Here is a 24,981-nt window from a genome sequence, read left to right as displayed (position 1 = left end):
CTATGGTTTCTGGTGTGGCCTTGTAATCACCCGCCAGCCGAGTTCCACAGGCCACGACGACATCTTCTCATCTCCTCTTGTCGTCCTCGTCCTCGTCCTCGTCCCTCAACTCTTCCACGGTCTCCAGATTTTGACGCACCATGGCCAAGTCCAACGCGGCAAAGCCGCTCACACCCACAGGTGTACCCCCCGCAGGTTCCAAGTCCCTCGCACCGATACAAACCAAAAAGTCCCACGATGACTATACGTCTGATGGCGTCGAGGACAACGATGTCTTCTTGCTCCCTATATCTGACTACCAAGTCATGATACTGGTCACCATCATAGGAGCCGTTGTACGGCTCTTCCGTATCTATCAACCTACCAGCGTAGTGTTTGACGAAGTCCAGTAAGCAGACTGCGCGATGCCCGCCCCAACGGCTCTTGAGCATGAACTAACCTGATATCTTTGCCGATAGCTTCGGTGGTTTTGCTACTAAATATATTAAAGGCAAATTCTTTATGGACGTCCATCCTCCCTTGGCCAAGATGTTGATTGCGCTCTCTGGTTGGCTTGCGGGTTTCGATGGCAGTTTCGACTTCAAGGAGATTGGCAAGGATTATCTCGAGCCCAATGTCCCATACGTAGCCATGCGACTATTCCCAGCCATCTGTGGAATCCTCTTGGTCCCGATTACCTTTCTGACACTGAAAGCTGTTGGATGTCGGACAGCTACTGCAGCTCTTGGTTCGTCTCTAATCGTCTTCGGTAAGTTTATGTCCCCCTGATGCATTCTTCAAGGCCAATTGCTGATATCGCGCTATATCGCAGAGAATGGTCTTTTAACCCAAGCCCGTCTAATCTTGCTCGATTCGCCTCTCGTCGTCGCAACAGCCTTCACCGCATTGGCCTTCACATCATTCACGAACCAACACGAACAAGGCCCAACGAAGGCATTCGATATCAGTTGGTGGTTTTGGCTTGTTATGACCGGCCTTGGTCTCGGTATTACCGTTAGTATCAAATGGGTTGGCCTCTTTACTATTGCTTGGGTAGGATCCCTCACTCTAGTGCAACTATGGGTTCTCTTAGGAGATACCAAGACGGTTACCATGCGCATCTTGGCCAAGCACTTTCTCGCGCGTGCATTCTGTCTGATCATCATCCCGGTATCTTTCTACATGGCCATGTTCGCCATACATTTCGTATGCCTATCGAACCCTGGCGATGGCGATGGATTCATGAGCTCCGAGTTCCAGGCTACACTAAACAACAAGGGTATGCAAGATGTTCCAGCCGATGTTGCTTTCGGCAGTCGTGTATCTATCCGCCACGTGAATACACAGGGAGGCTATCTCCACTCTCATCCCCTAATGTATCCAGGTGGCAGCCAGCAGCAACAGATTACTCTATATCCTCACAAGGATGAGAACAATATCTGGCTGATGGAGAATCAGACCCAACCCCTTGATGCCAATGGTGTTGAAATCAACGGAACTCATGTATGGGACAATGTTCAAAACATTACCGAAAACTATATCAAAAACGGCGACGTCATTCGACTCTATCACTTCCCCACCCACCGTCGACTTCACTCTCACGATGTACGCCCGCCTGTCAGTGAGCAGGACTGGCAAAACGAGGTTTCGGCCTATGGATACGAAGGATTTCCCGGTGATGCGAATGATTTGTTCCGTGTTGAGATTGTTAAGAAGCAATCTGCAACAGGCGCAGCTCGCGAAAGACTACGCACTCTTCAGACCAAGTTCAGGCTCGTTCACATCATGACTGGCTGTGTACTCTTCTCTCATAAGGTTAAGCTTCCTGAATGGGCATCCGAACAACAAGAGGTTACATGCGCGAAGGGCGGTACAATTCCAAATAGTCTTTGGTATATCGAGTCTAATATGCATCCTGCTCTGCCCAGCGACGCTGAGAAGGTCAATTATGTTGACCCCGGCTTCTTTGGTAAATTTTGGGAGCTTCAAAAGGTTATGTGGAAGACCAATGCCGGCTTAGTCGAGTCACACGCATGGGATTCGCGCCCTGAATCTTGGCCCATCCTTCGTCGTGGTATCAACTTCTGGGGCAAGAATAATCGCCAGATCTACCTCATCGGTAACCCAATCATCTGGTGGTCCTCTACCCTGGCCATTGTCACGTATCTCCTTATCAAGGGTATTGCCGTCCTTCGGTGGCAACGGAGCTACGATGATTATTCAAACACCACATTCAAGCGTTTTGACTTCGAAGTTGGAACATGGGTACTTGGTTGGGCTTTCCACTATTTCCCGTTTTTCCTAATGGGCCGCCAACTCTTCTTGCACCATTACTTCCCTGCCTTGTTCTTTGCCGTCTTAGCATTTTGCCAGGTCTTCGATTTCATTACAGCGCGATTTGCGATCCCCGGCGTCCGCGAGAATCCGATTGTCAACAAGGTGGGCGTAGTAGCTATACTGGCTGTCACTGCCGTCGTTTTTGCCCTTTACGCCCCGCTAGCTTATGGCAATGCCTGGACCAAGTCGGAATGTCAACGCGTCAAGCTATTTGACACTTGGGACTGGGATTGCAATACCTTCTTAGAAAGCGTGAGTATTCCTTCCCAAGGCATGCCATCGAGACAAAGGGGCTAGATAGTCTGCTGTATGGAACCCTTGATAGGTTTCGCTTGGTCACCGTCACTTGAGATCTATGTTAACGTATTGATTTGTGTAGTACGATGCATACACTGCAATCAACACAAATCCCATACCTAGCTCACAGCCTGCTGCCGCAAACAAGGACAAGGGTGCGCCTGCAGCGGCCAATGACAAGGACAATGGGGTCATCTCAGGGGCACCCAAGTTTGAGCCCCAGGGACAAAAGGTAGTGGCGCGTGAGGAGAAGGTCGAGTACCGAGACCAAGACGGCAACCTTCTGAATGAAGAGCAGGTGAAGGCGCTCGAGGGAAAAGTGGAGTTCAAAACAAAATACGAAACAAGGACACGAGTAATTGACGCTGATGGCAACGAAGTGTTGATGTCCCCAGACGAGCTAGCTAACGTCGGAGTCGCACCTCCGCATCCAGACGTTGAAGGGGCCAATCAGGAAACCAAGAAGGGCCCCGTTGTTGATGATGCTCCAAAAGAGGCGTCATCAAGCAAGGATGGCGAGAAGGAGGCAGAAAGAAAAGCTCCTAAGCCCGCCAGTGAAGGCAATGAGGCTACTTTTTGATCTGCTTCTCTCATAAATGAGACTCGAGGTTCCCAGAAAATATGGCGTATGGTTGAGACCACTAACTTTTCATCCGGTGTCTGACATGGCATGAATATGTCTCTGTATATTATCTACATTAATGAGGAGTCAAGGAACAAATCTCAGGAACGGGGAATTGTGAGGTTTGAAGAAAAACAGTGGAATTAACGGGGGACACAATCAAACAATTTGTCCCATAGCTTCGTTGCTTACTAGCTAATCTACTATGTGGTCGACAATGGTCTATTATAACTCTGTAAATCAAATGGATGTAAGAACTTGAAGTCTGATTTCAGCGTGGCCAAACAGAGAACCCGAGAAGAGATCCAGTTAATAGTATAAGTTGACTGATTGACTACGGACGTGTCGATTAAATGGTATTAGTGAATGTGTGAATACTGCTTGCCATGGAATCAAACCCTCCTTTGCATTTGTACATGCAACAGAATAGGTGAATGATTTACGACATGAGCTCCCAAGCATGAGGAATTGACGGCATCAAGCTTGTATGTCTAGGAGCCATCTTACGCCCCTCCTTCTGATGCTCTTTGTCGCGGGGATTGAATCCGTGGACGACTAGAAACTTTCTTTCTAAGCCAAATGCCACCCTTATACATATCTAGCATGTGTCGGACTCGTCATACTGCAATGTTGCCTTACGTGCATGGGATTTCCAACGTTCACGCTCCTGTCGTTCCCAGATAAGTAAGTGTTGATATTCGCGCAAAAGCTCGTCATATGAAGTATATTGAAGTTCTATCGCCAGTCCAGTGGAGGGGTCGCATTGTTGAGGCCAAAAATTTAGGGCTTTGTTCCCGAGAGGCCGTAAACAGGCAATGATATTGCGTTGGCAATCGAGAATATAACCGGTCTCTTTCTCCGCATTAGCACCTGCGCCGATATCTTCCGTGTTCCCTATACTGTTGAATCCAAGATCGGGTACATGTAAGACATCCGTCAACATGACAGTGAAAAATGCGTTGTCTCCCTTGACGAACGATGCCTCGATTGTGCCAATACCCACGACGCGGACGTTGCGTGATTCTTTGAACACCCAGGTACTGATGCCTTCGGAGGCATATTCAGTGTACTCGGTAAACAAATTTATGTCTGCAACCGCACTGTCATAACGAGAAACTATTAAATCTGGCGGAGGTGACGGTATATCGTTGGGCACTTACTGTACATCCGATTCAGGGGACCAAACCCAAAGTAATTTGGTTTGAGCATCTTGATGGGTTGAAGCCATAGTATTTTCTTTGAAAAACGGTGGCTTTCCCATGTCTTGTGCTGATGGAATAGAAATGTCTGTTGACGGTACAGTGTGAGAAATGTGAGGGCATTGAGGAGAAAAGGAGACCGAAATGAAAGACGGCCGGCTTGGGATATACAGGTAGACTACTGGAAAGAATATCTAAAGGAGGGAGGGAAGATTGTGGCCCCTATTACAGTGAAGATTTTTTATGAGTAGAATTGCAATATGCAAGTCGAAATATGAACTTATTCACGACAGGTGCCTTCAACCACAGTTTCTAGTACCAACACAACACCTCATGCAGTTTCCTCCGCGCGTTCCTCCCATAATCCCCATCCTCGCAGGCCAGTTTCCAATCCATTGATCAAGCAACTGGCGTGATCAGCCATCTCTCCCGTCCGACCGTTTCCAGCATCTTCAGAGAAGCTGACTCTCGCAGTCCACCAGTCTAGCCAAGTTTCAGCCCTGGTGCCTTCTTCGGCATCCAACAGCCCAGCGCTGACATCTAGGAGCTCTGGTCGCCATCGATCTCTCCAGAAGACAGTCGCGCCACATCTGGAGCAGAAGTCGCGTCGCACGCCTGGACTGCTTACGTAGCTTCTCAGAATACCTGCTGGTAGGGAATCGAAGTCTAGCGGAACTATGCCATAGGCATCTTTGCTAGTGCCGGATTGAGGGCCCGGTAAGTTCGCTTGTTCCTTGCGAATGTGGAAAAAGATGTTGGCCCTCGGGATAAATGCCCACGATTGTATTTCGAAGCCCAAGGTAAGCCGGCAGGAACGACACGCACATGTACCAGCAAGATATCGCCTCAATTTACCATTTCGTGCTGACTGACTTTCGAGCTCCGCAGAATTGAGACTAATGTCGGGGCGTAGCCACCACTTTATGTCTTTGGGGTTTCGAATCTCGGGTGAGCCAGTATGATAGGGCACCATGAGGTCTGGGAAGTTGGACCGCGGAAGTTTACTCTTATCATTAGGGCGTGTGATATGAAATCGTACTGACTTGCAGTGACAGAAGGCGTTCATGGTCGCTTCTCCTTCGCTCCCTTGATTCTTGTCTCCCAAGGGTGCATTTACTGTCACATGATCAGCTGACCCTTCAAGTTGCTCTATAGTATGTGTATGGCGGTGTCTCGGCGATGCAGGTTTGATTTCAGCCACTTCCACCTCCTGCGAACTCCCAACACATTGTATAAACGGACTCAAGCCGCCGTCCTTCGTACTAGCAGTGTTTATATGCCCCACGTATCTTATCAACCTCTCATCGATTCCCTGGCGCGACTCTCTGCTGTTATCCTCAAGACCAATGATCACACCGGTAGCGACAGCCCACAACTTGTCATTTCCAGGAAGTGCCCTGTCCCCGTCATTGTCGAAGGGGCTTCCAAGCCTGCGGAAGATATGACAGCCGCAGGTCCCGCAGAAAAATCGAGTGAATATCGTGGTCTCAGAATGGTACTTCACGAGGCCCTCGATCAAGTCCGGCTTCTTAATCTCGACGTAGGAGACGCACAGAGAACCAGTGTTGTGTCGACATGCATTGCAGTGGCAGATACTAATCTCCTGAGGAGCATTGGGAGACTGGCCACGAAGACGTACAGTCTGCCTTGCGAAGCCACAGTGGCAAGATATAGATGGCATTAGTGCAATGTCTGGAGTATGTTGGAGTGTGCTCAGGCACCTTTTATTAAAAGGGTTGGGCCTCAACTTATTCAAATCACCCGTGCGGGGAAACAGCCCCCGTCGATTCCGACCCCCTGGTACGATTTAACAACTAAAGTCGAGTCAGAGCTGTTGTATTGGACTTGAGCATGAGCTATTAAAGCTAGGTGTGTACGAATGAAAATGTGAATTCGATGCTTTCAACTTGGCGAAATAGACTATGTGGATAGTCAATATTTCAGGGGCATCCCCAGTTTCCCGGATTAGAACTGTACAGCAACTTCCGATTCATCCCACGTGCATCGCACACTATACAGCACTATCTTCTTTTCCCCCGACAGACGTATCCTGTACATCTCCGACCTTGTCAGACTTCTTGACGGACTTCCACTCCATACCCAGCGCAGCAAGGAACCCTAGAAGGGCTACAGCTACACAGGCCCAGAACGTCCTTGTTACCGCCCAGTTATATGCGCCGAGCACTCTCTCCTTTTGCGATGGAGGTACAAGCTTCAACAAATCCGTCGCACCATGAGAGATGATTCCCTCAACGTCTACGCCCGGTATACGCGCTAGGCCATCTCGAAGAAGGTTCGAGAAGATATTCTGCGAGATGGAAATAATAAGTGCAGCACCGATGCTAATAGCGAAAGAGATAGCCGACAACCCCGCAGGGATATCTTCGGGAGGAAGCGCAACCTGAATCGCTGTCCATGGCTGGGAGATTGCAAATCCAATTCCGACTCCAAACAAAACTTGCCATCCTATCCAAGCAGAGGACCCCGTACTCGGGGTGAAAGCTGTGAGAAATCCGAATCCGATGGTCATCATAATCGATCCAAGCACCATCAGTGGTGTATAGTATCCGAAGAACGAGACAATGAAGCCAGAGGTTATAGCGGCAACAGCAAGGCCGATGATCGATGGAAGAAGCATTGCTCCCGAGCTAGCAGCCGACGCCCCTTTGATAGCCTGGAACCATATAGGCAACTATGAACGACTGTGGTCAATAATTTCAGTGGTTCGTAGCGTATCAGAGCTAGATTCGAATTAACTCACGAAATAATCAACGACATTAAAAGCCGCCGAAGTACAAAAGGCATATAGAACGCATAATCCTGCCGTTCTATTAAGTAAGACAGAGCTAGGAATAGTAGCACGATCATTCCGTAACACCTCCCATGTCATAAAGACGCCAAAGGAAACCACAGCGACGACCAAAAGCACAATAATTCTAGCACTATCCCAGTCATATGTGGTACCGCCCCATTCTAATGCTAGCAAAAGGGAAACGATGCTCCCCGTGAATATGAAAAGGGCGAGGATGTTAAGTTGCTTGAGCTTGGAGACAAATGAATCGTTCGAGACTTTCTGGTTTTTCGAGTCCTTGAAGAGTACGGCCAAGATAGCAATGGTTACGCCGCCAACTGGTAAATTAAGCCAGAAGCTAAGACACGCAGGACTGAATTAGAAAAGGGGCTGGTTTGAGGCTGCATCAGAACAATCAAACTCACTTCCACCTCCAAGTAACGTATGTCGTTAGAGCACCTCCAATTATAGGTGCAACGATCATGGCAATGCACTCGAGGCCGCCGATGGTGCTATTACATATGGGTCTCCAGCGCGGTGGAACGGAATGGGTTATCGCGCTGCACGATGTATAAGTCGGAATGGAGAGAGACCAAATGGACGAGACGACTCACATGAACACGCCAATCAGAATTCCAGCAGAGCCAGAACCGGCGATGGCCCTCCCAACAATGAAGGCTGGCGAGCTGCTGGCCGAGGCGGACACGACCGACCCGATTTCCAAGATGACTACAGCTATGATCAAAACCCATTTCACACGCCACTGCTCATATATCTTGCTGAATAGAAACTGGCTGGAACACGTCGAGAGTCGGTCTACATGTATCAAAAGTCAGATATAAGGGAGGGATCGTGATGAGGTCATTAAATATATAACATTTGGGTAAGACTTACACGCCGACCCGTACCACCCGAAATCCGTCAGCGAGTGGAATTCATTGGTGATGGTGGGAGTAGCCGTGCCTACAATTGTGTTATCCTGGAGATGGATTAACAGTTAAAAGAAAATCACACAAAAAAAATTGAAGAGGAAAGAAAGGAAGAAGGGATCATCTAGATGTAGGATTATGACTTGCGAGACCTAAAATGAAAATGGCGAGTGCCATTGCCGTGAAAACAGGAATCAATTCCCATGGCCGAAGGTAATCTGGGCTATCATCATCGTCATGTCTGGGCGTTGTTGGCCCATCGGTCGCAGTCCTAGCTACCACTTTCAATCCGGGCGGTTTTTCGGGATGCTCCGGAACACTCGAACTGTTCTCCTCGTTTTTATCAATCCTCGCCGATGCATCCATTATTTCAATCGCCTCTATTTTGATGGAATATGTTGAGATGTGATGAAGATTTGCCAGGTTTTATTGAAATAGCACTGTCGTGTAAGTGATAGCGGTATGTGAGTGCCTAGCTTAGTGTGCGATGCACTGCGGACATTGCGCTATCTACGACCCCATACCCCTAGCTAGCTAGCTTGTATCTGTGCCAGCGTGTATATAATAGAAACCGAAGGATATCATGCATGGCGCGAGAGTAACTGTTAATAGCTCTGATGTAGAGTAGGTCAGATCATTTGTGTTCTAGTCAATACGAAAACTAGCTGCTTTATAGCCGAGGAAAAGAGTTGCTCGCTGTCAGAGATCGAATGAGCATCCTACCATAAGCTATCAGAGTACCTAGGTAGGCATAGGCAGGCTTTCGTCGTGTGCTCCAGATTGTCGATATCCACACCCTCGCCGACTCTTTCATTAGTTGGCATAGCACTTTTTCGCTGCCTTGCTTGTTATTGCGCATTCCATATCGCATGAAGATTACGCTGTGGCATGATACACACTGCGTTTTTGTGGTGATGACATAGGTAGTTAGTAGCAGTCTACACTCACTACGCCAGTTCACACCCTCCTCTCTGGATCGGCACCTTTGAACAATCAGATCAGAGCTGAGTATACTTGTCATTGCGGCTCAGATCATTTTATTAGAGCTACCGATATATGGTCAGCCATCGGCATGTTTCTTCTTAGCTTGCAGCTTACCTAGTCTTCGGCAAGCCGTGACTTGGTTGTGTGTGTCGTCCTGGTTTTCTGGTGCCTTGATGTACCCATCGGGACCAGCATCATGACCCGTCTCAACACCCATATCCCCTCTCGTATTATGGGAAGTCTTGTATCGACTTCTCGATTGCGCAATAGGCGTGCGCTCAACCATCCTCGCACACTCCATATCTCATTCGCGGCGCAGTGAAGATGATGGGACAGTTCCTGCATCTTGGAAGAGTCCTGTGAGGACACTCGGCATTGTTGGGATTCGAATAGTCCGACCCGCTGCTATGATAGCGACAGTGACAGCAGACGATGCCAATAGGCTGACGCAGTCCGGCTGATGGTGAGCTGCCTCTCCTCCGTTTTGATACCTGTGATGTTCTTTCAGAAGACAAGGGATGGCCGGGTATAGTCCATATTGAATAGAGCGAATAGGTCTGTATTCCGAGGCAGATCGCGCACGATGAATGTGAGGTGTATGACGTGGCTCCTGGATTGTCAAGGCTTGATGAGCATGATCGCCGCGGGACTTCACTGGCATCGGGGCCGCTCTCATACCTCCTATCTTTCCGTACTGTTAATGTCATTGCGTGCGGGTAATCGTAGAGTCGTCGAGCAGCTCTCAGATTTGCGTCAAGCTTATGTAGTAGCTTGAACTTCTTGCAAACAAGATGGAGCGAGAGAAGTGGTGAGTTTCTGATTTCAAGGACCGGAGGTATTGAATTGCCTTTTCTTCTTGGAGTACCTGGCTGTCTGAAACATCAAAGTACCGTTGCCTTCGATAAAGATTCTAGCTGTGATGCAGAGATAAGAAGATGAAGGTCAAACATAATCATCGTGAATCACATAGCTAATCATTATTGTCAGTCATTATTTATCTGTCTTTGTTCTACAAGTGATACACCGCTTCGCTGAGGTTCATCACTTTGGTCAGAATACTGATGACTATTCTCATATCTGCAACATAAAACGTTTTGCATTAAGCCGGCTAGCATCTTCTTAAGTGATCCATGGGCTTTTACACTAATACCTGTTTGCAACCCCTTTATATCAAGTAACCAAAATTACGGCCGGCGGTGTGCAATGAAATACTTTGTCACATCATTTCTACTCAAACGTATTCCTTAGTCCTCTGTCTCAAAACAAATGTCCAGATGGTACTGTATTTGGGATTTAACTCATATTTAACATTTTAATTGGAACAACATTAGCATGCTGTGTCGACGGTTGCGCGCCTGATATCTCTACCCTCAAATGAAGTCTGTCTGCTGCCCGGTAACATAATTGTAATGGGCTAGAGACACTCAATCTGAGGGCGCGTAGGGCGTGGAGGTCACGATCTACGCAAAATAGGATCTAAATAGGACTAATCTAGTAACATAAACTAACTAACTCCTAAGCCCTTCGGGCTACCTAAAAAACTACGGTTTAAATATATAGTAGGGTAGGCCCCGGTTAGTCTATTATATAACTTTGTTACGTAATAACCCCCCCTTCCATTAATAAAACCGTATTCTTATAATTATTATAATAACCGTTAAATAGGAAAAGTAAATTAAGGAATTATAAAATAAAACTTTTATTATATAATTATTATAGTAACCATTAAATAGGAAAAGTAAATTAAGGAATTATAAAACGAAACTTTTATTATATATTTATTATATTAATATAATTTAAGTTAAATTGATTAAAATGGTTAAAATAATAAATATAATTAAATTAGTTAAAATAATTAAATTAATAGGTATAATTAAAGGAATTGTTAAATATATAAGCTATTATTATTTATTAGAAGTATTTTTTTTTAATATTTTCCTAATTTAGAAAAGTTAAATCCTTTGGGCGTTAAGCTTAATTTATATTAATAAGTTTTCATTTGTTATTTTTAAATTTATTATTATTTATTATTATTTATTTAGGGAATTTATTAAAAAAAGTAATATTTTTTTTATTAATATTCTAATTATAATTTTTAATTTAACTATTAATTTAAAATTCCATAAAAAACTTTATAAAATTATAATTAATCCGCTATATATTATATTAGTTTTTTATTATTATATATTTAGCTTATATTAGGTATAAAATACCTTTAATATATACTTTTTATAGGCTTATAATTAGTTAAATAAAATCTTACTTTTATATTTTAAATATAAGGATTAAACTTATATTTATATTAATAAAGGTAATATATTATTTATATAGTATAATATATATAACCTATTTATTAAAAAAAGTAATTTTTTAAATTATAATTAGTTAATTTAAAATATTAATAATATAATTAATAATATTTTATTTAATAAAAATTAATATATTACTTAAAAGTTCTTTAATTATAAATTTTATTTAAAGTAGAAGAATAGTTTCCTTTATAAAAGTATTATTTATTTAATTATTTTTAATATTATAAATAAGGCTTAAAAGCGGATTTAGCTTATTTATATATTTTAATCCAGCCTTTTTTATTTATAATTTAATACGTTAGTTATATTCTTTTTTATTATTATTTTATATTTTAAATTTATTAGCCTATTATTAAATTGCTTTAGGATTTAAAGCTACGTTAACTTATAGGTTAATTATAATATTTATTATAATGCCTTTAATTTTTTACATGGTTTATTATATATGTATAATTGAAGGTTTTATTAACTTAGGGGGGTTAATATTTAAGCTAATAATTGGGTATATTTTAAATATATTAATTTAAGCTATTATAGCTATTATAGGTTAATTATAATTTTTAATATAATATTATCTATTATAATTGAAGCATTTTATTGCTTTATAGCTTTATTATCCCTTATTATAGGTTTAATAATAATTTAAACATTATTTTCCTTATATTATTAATTTAAATATCTTTATTATATTTCTTTTTTTATAGTAGTTTTTAAGCTTTTGGAGCTTTATTATTAATTTATCTTTAAAACCAGCTTTTCCCTAAATAGATTTAGCTAGAAGCTGTAGTAATTAGGGATACTTTAATTATTTTAAGTTTATATTACGGCTACATTTTATAAAATATTTTATTAATAATAGAAGTAGCGTTGTTTAACTATATATTTATTTAGTTAATATATATTATAATAATATATTTATTGTTTTTAATAGTGGGTTTTGCATTTTTTTAATTGTTTATTACATTTTAAATTGTTGACTAATTTATTACTACATCTTAATTATTGGTTTAATCGCTTTAGTTATCTTAATTGCCCTAATTGTTTTGCATACCCTAATTATTAATTTGGTTATTTTAATTATTTTAATTACCTTAATCGTTTTATATACTTTAATCATTAGTTTAGTTATTTTAGTTATTTTAATTGTTTTAATTGTTTTATATACCTTAATTGTTAGCTTAATTATTTTAATTATTTTAATTGCCCTAATCGTTTTAAGTATTAATTATTATATTTTAAGGTTAACCTTTTATTATATTTATTTTATTAGTTACTTTATTCTTCCCCTTATTTATATTTCCTTATTTTTTTTTTTTTTCCTTTTTAACTACATTTCCCTATTTATTATTCTTATTTCCTTCCGTATTAACCGGCCCCTTTATAATTATTTCCTTTATTGGATACTATATTATAAATGTCACGGGTAGGTTAAATCTTAAAGGTTAGGTACAATGTCATAAGTCTCTTCAGTCTTATAGTAGGTATTTAATAAGACTAAAGCTTAAAGAAGGTAAGAATTTCCTTCGAAGCGTATACGGGAAGGGTACGTAATATATGCGAAGTATATATATTTTAAGGGCTTTAGGATACTATAATATAATAACTATTCCTTTTTCCTTAATTAGGTTATCCTTAACCTAATGTATAACTAATTTATTAATTAAGTGTAAAATAAAAAGTCCAATTATATAAATGTGCAATGTAAAGTATTATAATAAATATATTAATATAGTTTATTTATATAGGGCGTTATTATTATAAAGGTATATAGGTATAAAGCTTATATTTAAAGTATATAAATATAAAGCTTATATTTGTTTTATGAATTATATATATTATATATTGCTTTTACGGCAAAATTTATATATATATTTCTATTAATTGTTTATTAACTTTTTTTTTTTTTTTTTTTTTTTTTTTTTTTTTTTTTTCTTTAACCGCTATTAATTTTAAAAATTAGTTTTAATTAATAACTATTATATTACTTCCATCTTTACTTTATCTTCCTTTCTTTTTTTATTATATTTATATTATTATTATTATCGTTTAAATTATACCTTTTAAAGGCAAGAAGGGTAAAGGTAAGGCTTAAGCTTTAAAAAGTAACTATATTACTTATAGTAATAAGGGTAAAGCATTATTACTATTACCGCTATTTAAATATAATAAAGATATAGATGAAGAATATATTAATAATGAAATATTTATACTGCTATTGTTAATATTACTAATACTACTTGCTCCTTTAATATTATTAATATTATTATTAGGCGGCAATAATAACGACGATAATTACGGAAAGAGCAATTTAGGCTAAAACTATAGCAGATTTATTAACCTTCCGCTTAATAATTATTCGAGCTATAAGGGTAATTTAAATGTTAAAGGTAGAAACCCTTAAAAGAAACGTAAGTAGTTTATAAAAACGAAGAATTAGCATTATAGTAAGCGTATAAATCCTATAGCTATACTATTAACGTTAATATATTATAGGTATATTAAATATATTAAGTATATATATTAATTTAACTTTAGTTTACCTTTAGAATTTAATTATTTATTTAATAAATCTAGCTTTACCAATTATTATAGGTGTATTAAAGTGTACCAAATATACGAACCTATTAGTATTTTTATACCTATATTATATATAAATTGTTATTTATTTAAATTTAACTTCCACCTATAGTAGCTTTTAAAATTATTTGCCTTATTAAATTCCTTAAATGGAATTAGTAGGCTTTTATACCTAAAATAATTGCTAATAATACTTAAGCTATTAACGATAATAGAATGGAACTTTAATTTAACCTATTTAAATTTTATATTAATATTATAGCTATTTAATATTACTTTATTAAATTATATTTATACCTTTTTTTAATTTATTAGAATTATTTTAATATAATTAATAATTAAACTAATAAAAAGGTATAAAGCTATTTTATACCTATTTCGAACTTGTTATATATTATAATAATATTATATTAATATTTAAATAAAAGTATTTACCTAATTATAATTGTATTATTGTTAAATAATAATCCGCTATTTATAATATAATTGCACCTATTTTAGTTAATGCTATAAATAACTTTGCTTTATACTCTTTTTATGTGTATTTTTAACTTGAGTAAAATGCAGCTTAATATTAAGGCTACTTCCGAGTAATTTTTCTATATATATATCTATAGGATTTTAGTTTAATTATATAATGCACCTTTATTTTATTATTTATAGCAAAAGTGAAAACTTTTATAATTAAGTAATATAATAATGCTTAATAAAGTAAGGTTTATAATTGGATAAAGCTTTATAATATTATTAATTTTAATAATTATTAAATTTAACCCTATTTTATATATAGCTTAATAGTAAAGCGTAATAGTTTTTTAACTTTAAGAGTAAAGGTTTAATTCCTTTTATATTAAAATAGTTAGTTTTTATTTTTTTATAATTAGTTTAGGATTTTTAAAATCCTATTAGATTTGCTTTATATCCTATATTAATAGTATTAGATATAGTTTTAATTTATACTTAATTTATTATTTTTAATTTTCTTCTTTTATTTTTAACTTTATTGTTTTTTAAAATCTTTAACTGCCTTTAACGTTGAGATGTTAGATTATAATACCCATTGATTATATTTAGAAGGCCAGCCTTTCCACTTAACCTTATAGTACTGATCTCCGTTATATATTATTTTATTTACTATATTTTTAACCTTCCATTCTTTTAAATTATCTTTAAAGTTTAATATAGGTAAACTATATTTATATTTAATAGTTTAAAGCTTAATTAATTAAATTAGGAAAACGGGGTAAAGATAAATATATTATAATAAAACATTAATATAATATACCTATGAACTAACTTTATTTATAATTTTAAAAGGTCCTATATATTTAAATGCTAACTTTTTATAATAAAACCTTATGTTTTTTATTAATAATATAATTAAGTTTTTAACTTTAAAGGTTATTAGTTTATATTTATTATTATAATGTTCTATATATTGTTTTAATATAATTTATTATTATTTTACTATTTTGTTTTTAATTATTTTTAATTTATTAAATTGTTTTTATATAGTTGAAACCCCCTTCAGTGTAAAGTTATCCTTAATAAATAATTTAAACTTAGGAATGTAATTATATAAGGCTTTAAAAGGAGACTTTTCAATTATTAAATTAATTATTAAATTTATAATAAAAAAAACTTATAAAAGAAGTTAAGGCTAATTAATTTATTTTTTATTAATAAAATATTATAAATAACCTTTAATTATTTAATTTATCCATTTTGTTTAACTATTAATCCTAGGGTAAAACGTAATTAAAAGGCGTTATTTTATTTTAAAATAATAATAAAGGTTAAATTAAAATTAGCTTATAAAAATAGTACCTTTATTTAAAACTATACCCTATAGGTTATTATATAGGCATTTAATTTTATTATAAAAAAGAATAGTTAATTTTATTAAAGTAATAGTAATATTAATTAAAAATAAGTATATAAGCTTAATAAATCTATTTATAATAATTAATATAAAGTTAATTGGTTTTCCTTTATAGAAGGTTTTAGGTAAACCTATAATAAAATCTATAGAGAGTTCCTATATAGGTTGATTAGAAATTGGTAAGGTATCCAGTTTGCTATATTCTTAATAGTGTTTTGCCTTTATCCTAAAGCAGATTGCGTAGGATTTTATATACTTTTAAATATTATTTCGTATATTTTTCCAAAAGAACTTATAATATAGGAGTTTTAAGGTATAGGTTTAATTAAAGTAATTAATAATAAATTAATTATAATATAATTTAATAAGTTAAAAATAGAAGGACTTTTTAAAGGAAATATAAACCCTTTTCTTATAGTAAATTAGGTCTTTTCTTGTTGACTATTAAGGGTCCGTAGCCTTTCCAGCTTTAAGTTAGTGTAGAATTGCCTAACATTTAAGATTTTTCCGTTAAACCTTTAGGATTAAGTTGCCTAAGTTTTTAAATAGCTCCGGGTTTTTATTCTTTTTAATATTTATAGCTATTTGCGTTTGTTTATATATAACTGCCTATATAAGAATGGTTTGTTTAATAGGTGTATATATAGTATATAGCTTGCTAGTTAATATTTTAAGGTACGGATTAAGGATTTTAAATTGTTATATTATAGTAATTTTCCTTTTTAATATAGGAAGGATATTTGTATTAATGGGTAAAATAGCTATAAAATTAAAGTAATGTAAAGGTAAATTAGCTCTGTTTTTTTTACTTGCCCTATATTTAATAATAAAGTTAAAAGGAGTTAAATATATATATTAATGGGCTTACTTCCTATTTAACTTTAAGGTTTTTATAAATGTTTAAAGATTATTATAATTGGTTAATATTTTAATTAATAGGTAGCTTTTTTAAAGGTAGTACTATTAATGCTTAAAGCAATTTATTATTATAAATATCTTTTAGTTAAAAATATTATACTATATTTCCTATTTGGAAAACTTATAGGAATAGAATATAATTAGTTTAAATATATTTTAATTATTTTATTAAAATAGGTTACCTATAAATGCTACCTTAAAAGAATTAATCTTTAGTAATATTTACTTTTTAGAGCTAAAATGTATAAGAAGAATGGCCTTTCTAAATATAGCTTAAAGATCTTTAAATACCTTTATTATAGCTACATTTAATAAAATTTAACCCTTTTTCGTTCCAGATATACCTTTCTTTAAATAATACGTTAATAATAATGTAATTTAAAAAAACCTATTTATAAAGCGGCGATAAAAGTTATAAAACCCTAAAAATTATTATAGTTCTTTATAGGAACTTAGGATAGGTTATTAATTAATTATATTAATCTTTAAAGGATTTATTTTAATATTTTAGTTAAAAATAATATAGCTTAAGAATTTAATCTTTTTTTAGTAAAATTAATATTTAAAAGATTTAACGTAAAGGTTTACTTTTTATAATCTTTTAATAATAGCCCGGATATATTTTATATATAATTCCCTATTTATAAAGAATATAAGGATATTATTTAAATAAGTAATATAAAAAATATTTAAAATATTATTAAATGCCTTTTATATATAATTTTAAAAGGTGGTAGAAGTATTTAATAAACTTATAGGTATAATTAGAAATTTATAATAATTATAATAAATATAAAAGGCTATTTTTTATTTATTTCCCTTTTAAATATAAATATAGTAATAAGTATTCTTTAAGTTAACTTTTATAAATATTTTTATTTAAGAGATTTTATTTAATAACTTTAAAATAAGGGGTAAAGTATAGTAATTTTTATATAAAATATAGTTAAATCCCTTATAATCTATATATAAGTATAAGCTTTTATTTTTTTTAAGAATGAAAAGGATAGGTATTTTAGTTGGATTAATTAATTTTTTAATTTTTTTAGCCTTTAATATTTTATTTAGCTACCTTTATAGCTTTTTAAGTTTATTTTATATTAAAGGGTATATAGAATAATAGGGAACTATAGTGTTTTTTTTAAGTTTAATAGTTAAATTGCTTTTTTTTAAATAGGGAAGTATATTAGCTTTATTTATATTAAAGAAATTAATAAGGTTATAAAACTCCTATAGAATATTGTTAAATTTTATATAAGATATATATAATTTTAACTTTTTTAATTAAACTAATTTTAATAATTGGATAATTGTTTAATAGTATGGTTTATTTTTATATGCTTTTATAAACTGATATAGGATAAGTATTTTAAAGTGGTAAGCTTTAAGTTTAAAGAATTAGCAATTTATGCCTAAATTTAATATAATTCCTTAATTCTTTAAAGTAATTTAAGATAATAAAATAGGGTTACCTTTTAAGCGATAATTATAATTAATAGTTATATATATATATTTAAACTTATAAATAATATTATAATTGTTAGTTAATTTATAGGTGACCTAATAGGCCCTATATAATGGAAAATTATTATTTGTAGTATATTATAATAAAGGGGTTTAAAAAGAAGCCTTTTCTAATTTATAATAAAGTGTAAAAGTAAGGTTAATATAATTGTATTTAATATAAGAATTTAGGTTAATATAAGTTTATAAAGGTGGTTTTTTTAAGTTAGGTATATGGATTATATAAGGGGTATAAAAATAATATATAATAGGTATATATAGGGGTAAATTTAACTTAATGCCTTTTATTAGTTTGGAAGATATTAAGCTTTTAGTTTATTTTTTAATTATTTATTATAATTTAAAGGATTATAGTATTTTAATAAAAGGGGGGTATAAGAATGGTATAATAATTATTATTTATCTTTAGCTTTATTTTATTCTTTATTTACTTAAACTTTTTAAATGGTTTATTTTTATGCTATATAGCTTATATAGCTAGGGTTTCGGTTTTATTTAGGTTAAGTACAGTTTAGGGCAATATAGCTTGGTTAACTATAATTAAAGCAAACTATTCTTTTATAGTTTCTTTAGTTTGGTTTATTTTTATTATTATTTCGTAAATGATTTAAAGGAGCTTTAAAAGGGGGTTAACTTTTTAAAATAAAGTTATTAAATTAATAGTTTTTTTAATAGTTAAAACTTTAAAAATGTTAATAATAATTATTATTATTATTTTTTTAATAGTTATAACTATTATTATTATTTTAATAATTATTATTATTATTATTATTTTTATAATTATTAATATAATTATAGTTAAAGCTACTGTTATAGCTATTATTATTATACCCTTTATGTTTATTTTTATAATTGTTATTAATAGTTTAGCTATTATTTTAGCCTTGGCCTATATTTATAAGTAGTTTATTATTAATTTAAATATTCTTTAATTTAAGCTTCTTTCTTTTATAGTTAACCTGTTAATCCTTATTTATTAATTCTTAATATTATTATATTATATTAATTATTTTAATCCTAGTTTTTAATAAGGGGTTATAGAAATTTATTAATTCCTTTTATAGGGGTCTACCTAGTTTTTAGTAATATAATAGGGCTTTTTTACCTTTACTTTATTTTAAATCCTGACTCTTAATGTTGGTTAAGTATTAGTTAAAAAGTTTTAAGTCCTAATTGGTATATTGTATAGCTTTTTTAAGTTGTATATTAATGCTAGCCTATAGGAAGGATAATTAGCGTAGTAAAGTTTTAGTTTAATTTAGAAATATATTTTAATTAAACTTTATTTGCTTTCTTTTTATATATTTAAACCTTTTTTTTATAATTTAATATAAATTTTTATAATTTCTATTTATTTTATTATATATATAAAGAATTTTAAGGGTATTAGTTTTGAACTTATAATTAGCCTTACGGAATATAGTTTTTAATTTTTCCACTTATTTTAACCATTTTAAATAGGTAAATTCTATATTAAAGGGGTTATAGTTAAATTTAAAAAGCTGGTTTAAATTAGCTTCCTTAAAGGAATAGCGTTTATAATAGTATATATGATTTAAATGTAATTGGTATATGTGATTACTCTAATTATGCTTTATATTAAAGTTGGATAATAAGGGGTTATTATTATTAGGATTGCCCTTTCTTTAGTTCCGACGGTATCATCGATTACCAGGGGTTTATAAATTATCAGGGTTAAAACGATGCCCCGATTTATTTAAACTTAATATTCCTAAGTTCTTTCTTCTTTTATTTAAATATAATTTAAAAGGGATATAGGTTACCTTTAAACTTTAAACAACCTTTTTTCCCTTAAGAAGTTATTTTTTTAACTTTATAATTTTAATTAAAAGTTAAGCATTTATTTATTATAATAATTAAACGTTAGCTTTATTTATTAAATTAAGGTTATTAGAAGATTTTAATAATTAATTTTAAGTTTATTGTTTTTTTAAAGATAAATTATACTAGCTTTATCCTTAAGCTATTATTAAAAACTCTCCTTAATTTAAATTTCCTAAAAGAACGCTAGCTTTAATTATTTATTTATACGTAAGTATATTATAATTAATAATATTATAGGTAACTTTAAGGGGAAGCTTTAAAATTATTATAGGTAGGTTAAATCTTAAAGGTTAAGTATAATGTTATAAATCTTTTTAATTTTATAGTAGGTATTTAATAAAATTAAAGCTTAAAAAAGGGAAGAATCTCCTTTAAAGCGTGTATAGGAAGGGTATATAATATATGCGAAGTATATATATTTTAGGGGCCTTAAGATACTATAGTATAATAATAAATTTTATTATTATTATTAACATTTTAATCTTTCCATTATTAGGTTTGCTTTATATAAATTTAATACTATATAATATTATATTAATATTTTTTATAATGCATTTCTTTTATTCTTTATTTATTCCTTTAAAGGCTTTTATTATTTAATTTAACTTATCTATATTAATTATTATATTGAAATCCTTTACTTAAGTTTACGGCATATTTATATTATATATAAGGTTTTTTAATTCGAGGATTATCTTGCCTTTATTATTTATTTAAGGTTTAGTTTATAGAAATCCTATTAGTTATATTATTATATTAGCAGGGGTAACAAGTATTACCTTATCTATAAACTATATATAATTTTAAATTAGCTTACCTATTATTCTATTAATAATATAAGCTATTATAAGGAATATAGTAAAGTTATAATAATAGGTAAATTTTATATTAAAGTTTATAATAAATCTTAAAAAGGTTAAATAGGTATTTTAAACATTTAATAATAATATTATATATATTATTACCTTTATTTTAACTTTTATAATTTCTTTATATATTATTAAATTAATAGTAATAGTAGCATTAATAATTTTACTATCCTTTATTAATTAATTAATTATAACATTTATATTAACCTTTATAGTTAAAGGTATTAAGGGAATATTAATATAACTATAAATTAATTTAAAAGTAAGGGAGTCCAGGTTTTAAGTAATAGGTATAAATATAATTAAATATATAAATCTTAAGCTTTACTATTATAAAGGAAATCTTATAATAATAGCTTTATATATTAAGCGGTTTATTTTTATTTTAAATAAAAATAGGAGCTTATTATTTATTTAAAGTACTTTAATTTATTTAGAAACTTTATTTTTATAGTTATAATAAGCTTTTCGTTTATTACTATCCTTTTTTAACATTAACCACTTTACCTACGCTATAATTATTTACTTTTTCGTTTCTATTTAGCTTTTTATAGTTAGCTTTATAAGTATATCAAAAAAATAGGCTATATAAACCTACTATTAAAAGAGGTTACCGTTACTATTATCGTAGCTAAGTTGAATTATATCCATTAATTTCTTTATAATAAGTTTAACTACTTTAGCCTTATTGAATTAAGCTATTAATATAGCGGGAATTTAGCATTCGAATTTTGGAAACTTAATTAAATAAAATTCACTTAACCGTAATAATATAAGCAACCAATACTGCTCTTTAAAGATTACTACTTATCTAATAGGGTATTTATTATTATTAATAGGAAAAACTAAAGCCTTAATTAGTTTCCGGGTAAAAGTTTTAACTACTGCTGCTTAATATAAATATTTATATATTAAGCTATAAAAAAGATATACCAATCTCTTTTAAAGTATTATAAAAAACTTATAGTTTTCCTATTTTTAAAAATTTATATTTTAATATAAAATTAATTTATTAATGGAGTTAATCCTATTATTTTAAGCGTTTTTTAAAAAAGTTGTATAAAGGTTTAAAATTTTCTTCTTCCAACCTTTAATAAATAAGGCGGCTACTTATTAGGGTTCATCATTGCAGCCTGCCATTATAATTTCAATTTACCTTAAGCCTTATTACAGCATTATAGCTTTATTAAATACATCCATTATACTTAAAAATTCTTAATTAAAAATATCTATAAATAGGTTTACTTTATCCTATATATATATATATTATACCCTATTAGTATATAACATTATATTAAGTAATATTTATAACATTATAGCATTGTAAGGAAAGTAAGGCAATTTAATTATTTGCTTAACTGCTTAAATTAATAAAGTATCCTATAAATAGATTATAACTATAGGTCTTTCCTTTAATATAAAGTAATATATAACCATAGTAATAAAATAAATATAATTTAAATTATTCTTTTAATAATATAAATAATAAATAAAAATATACCTATAATTATATATTATATTATTAACTTTTATTTAATTTTAATAATTAACTATTATAAATAACTTTATTACTGTTAAATAATTATAATAATAGGGTAAGATAAGAATGGGCTAATATTACTTTAAGCTTTTATTAATTAATTATAGTATAGGGGTTTAAAAACTTATTATATAAGCTATTATTATAGATATAAATAGGGTTTTTTAATCGCTATTTTTTTTAATTTATTAGTTTCTTTTAATAACTTTCTATTACCCTTTTAAAAATTTAACAATATTAAATATAATTCCTATATTTAGATTTAAAACCTTAATAGTATCCAACTTCTTTTTATTAATTTATTTTAATTTCTATTTAAAAACTTATTAATATAAAATATAAGGGCATTTATTTATCTTATAATTCTTATACAGTTTGCAAATTGTATATTTTTCGCTATCTATATTAAGGTATAGGTTCAACCTATACTTTATACTTTTATAGTAAAAATATAAATCGTTCTTAATTTATAATAGGTAATCCAAATAGGTATACGTTATATTTTTATATTTATAATAAGGCTATTATAAATAAATAGTTTTAATATAAACTTAATAAATTAATTTATCCTTATTTATATAAGGATAAACTTTATATTTTTAAAAAATAAAATAAAAAACTTTATTCTTTAGGGTATTATTAACCTATTATTTAATTAGGACCATTGTATTATATTTATTTTTCTATTTTTAAAGGAGTATTTCCTGTAAGTATATATTTTAATATAGGTTTAATCCGCCTACCTTAAGTAGGTCTGTAATAGCTTCTATTAAAATGTTCTTAAAGTTTTAAAGGAAAATATAATAGCTTTCGTTATCCAAATTAAGCTAGACTTTAAACTTTTTAATTATCTTATAATTGCTTTTAAAATATATTTAAAGCGATAAAGTATTATTTAAACTTTAAATAGTTTTAATAAATCTATAATAAAACGATTTATTAATTAAAAGCTATTATTAAAAAGCTTTAAAAATTATAATATTTTTACTATTATATATTCCTAATATATAGATTTCCTAATTATAATTTTTCTAATATATATAAAGGGGTTTACTTATATTTAAAAAAAGTATAAAGATAAGAGCTATAATTTTTTTATATATAATACTTATTATATATTATTTTACCGTTATATTAATAAGAAAAAATAACTATAATGTTATTATATTATTTATAATTTATAAATAATAAAAATAATAGGTTTATAAAGATTTAGGTATAAAGCCCTTATTAATAAATGTAGTTAAAGGTTTAAGGAAGAGGGGTAGTTTAAATATATTATAAGGAAGTAAAGAATTAAAGTAATTTTACTTATAGGTAAACCTTTTTAACCTTAAGTTTTAAAAAAAAAAAGTATATATATATAAATAAAGAAAATAAAGGTTAACCCTTAAAATCACTTTTGAATTTATAATTAGGAAAGTATATATAATATTAGTAAAAGTATTTAAGTATATACCTTTACATTATATTAAGTATTATAATAAGGTAATATATAACTATAAAGTATAAAAATAAACAATTAGAAAAGATAAAATTCTTTTTTTTATTTTTTAATAAATTTTATAATATAGGATTTAAAGTTTTTTATAAAATTATATAGGCTAAATAACTATCCGTACTATTATCGCCTTTTAATAAAAAGTTAATTTCCCTTTAACTATTTAAATAGCTATTTATATTGCTATTAACTTTTAATAAAAAGTTAATATAGGAAATTATTATAATTATTATCCTTTAATATAGGAATATATTATTTATTTTTATTAACTTATACTATTATTTTATTTATAATAAAATCTACGGAATATCTATTTACTATAATGTTGCTAGTAACCTATTAAATAAAGCCGCTTAATAGGATTATATATATTATAATTAATTCTTATTATTGCTTAATTTAATTAAGTTTTATAAGGATTTAATTTATTACTTATAAACCCTTATTTATAACAGTTTACTATATTTTTTTATAAAAAACGTTTTAATAGTTATAAATATAATTAGATTACTTAATTAATATATTAATAATATAATATTTTACTTTTATAATATATCGCTATATTATTATTTAAAAGGTATTAAAGGAATGGTTAATTAATCGTTATAATTATTATAAGCTTATATAAAGAAAAGCTTAACCTTTATAATAATAATTAATATTAATTTAACGTATATATATAAGGTTTTCTTTTTAATCTATTTATAAATTTTAAATTTATATAATAATAATTATAATAATATATATTACTTCCTTAATTTACTTATAAAGATTTTAAATAGTAGCTATAATAGCATTTTAAGGAAAAGTTATAAGGATTAATTTTATATAAATAAATAGGGTTATTGGAAATTAGAAATATAAATATAATTATA

General features: G+C 30.7%; 5 protein-coding genes across 5 annotated transcripts; 1 reads left to right on the top strand and 4 right to left on the bottom strand.

Moving 5' to 3' along the window:
* Positions 1-305: 305 nt before the first annotated feature.
* Positions 306-3,193, top strand: F5B22DRAFT_634841 (dolichyl-phosphate-mannose-protein mannosyltransferase 1; the record flags this gene model as incomplete). The annotated part of the gene is made up of 4 exons (XM_047977044.1): positions 306-388; positions 459-748; positions 812-2,568; positions 2,696-3,193. The coding sequence occupies 4 exons, from the start codon at positions 306-308 to the stop codon at positions 3,191-3,193; spliced, it is 2,628 nt and encodes an 875-aa protein (XP_047833011.1).
* A 640-nt stretch (positions 3,194-3,833) lies between these two features.
* On the bottom strand, positions 3,834-4,463 carry F5B22DRAFT_644237 (uncharacterized protein; the record flags this gene model as incomplete). Its single annotated transcript, XM_047978395.1, has 2 exons — positions 3,834-4,335; positions 4,396-4,463. The coding sequence occupies 2 exons, from the start codon at positions 4,461-4,463 to the stop codon at positions 3,834-3,836; spliced, it is 570 nt and encodes a 189-aa protein (XP_047833010.1).
* F5B22DRAFT_33439 (uncharacterized protein) lies at positions 4,026-6,280 on the bottom strand. Its single transcript, XM_047970836.1, has one exon. The coding sequence runs from the start codon at positions 6,113-6,115 to the stop codon at positions 4,766-4,768; it is 1,350 nt and encodes a 449-aa protein (XP_047833009.1). The 5' UTR covers positions 6,116-6,280; the 3' UTR covers positions 4,026-4,765.
* Positions 6,281-8,604, bottom strand: F5B22DRAFT_33438 (MFS toxin efflux pump). Its single transcript, XM_047970834.1, has 6 exons — positions 8,302-8,604; positions 8,120-8,204; positions 7,840-8,041; positions 7,651-7,785; positions 7,196-7,583; positions 6,281-7,126 (listed from the first exon to the last, which is right to left on the bottom strand). The coding sequence occupies exons 1-6, from the start codon at positions 8,518-8,520 to the stop codon at positions 6,446-6,448; spliced, it is 1,710 nt and encodes a 569-aa protein (XP_047833008.1). The 5' UTR covers positions 8,521-8,604; the 3' UTR covers positions 6,281-6,445.
* A 608-nt stretch (positions 8,605-9,212) lies between these two features.
* On the bottom strand, positions 9,213-10,195 carry F5B22DRAFT_33435 (uncharacterized protein). Its single transcript, XM_047970832.1, has one exon. The coding sequence runs from the start codon at positions 9,843-9,845 to the stop codon at positions 9,417-9,419; it is 429 nt and encodes a 142-aa protein (XP_047833007.1). The 5' UTR covers positions 9,846-10,195; the 3' UTR covers positions 9,213-9,416.
* Between the last annotated feature and the right edge of the window lie 14,786 nt (positions 10,196-24,981).

This window comes from Xylaria bambusicola (assembly GCF_022495145.1).
Source record: "Xylaria bambusicola strain CBS 139988 unplaced genomic scaffold F5B22scaffold_10, whole genome shotgun sequence".
Classification (NCBI taxonomy): domain Eukaryota; kingdom Fungi; phylum Ascomycota; class Sordariomycetes; order Xylariales; family Xylariaceae; genus Xylaria; species Xylaria bambusicola.
The sequence above is the reverse complement of the archived record's forward strand: the minus strand, read 5'-3'. Positions and strand labels throughout refer to the sequence as shown.

Excerpts from the sequence above, each read along its gene's own strand:
- F5B22DRAFT_33439 (XM_047970836.1), bottom strand. The coding sequence starts at position 6,115 with ATGCCATCTATATCTTGCCACTGTGGCTTCGCAAGGCAGACTGTACGT.
- F5B22DRAFT_33438 (XM_047970834.1), bottom strand. The coding sequence starts at position 8,520 with ATGGATGCATCGGCGAGGATTGATAAAAACGAGGAGAACAGTTCGAGT. Across the intron at positions 8,205-8,301 it reads CCATTTTCATTTTAGGTCTC|GATAACACAATTGTAGGCAC; the intron begins GCAAGTCATAAT and ends ATCCATCTCCAG. Across the intron at positions 7,584-7,650 it reads TACGTTACTTGGAGGTGGAA|CTTCTGGCTTAATTTACCAG; the intron begins GTGAGTTTGATT and ends TGCGTGTCTTAG.
- F5B22DRAFT_33435 (XM_047970832.1), bottom strand. The coding sequence starts at position 9,845 with ATGACATTAACAGTACGGAAAGATAGGAGGTATGAGAGCGGCCCCGAT.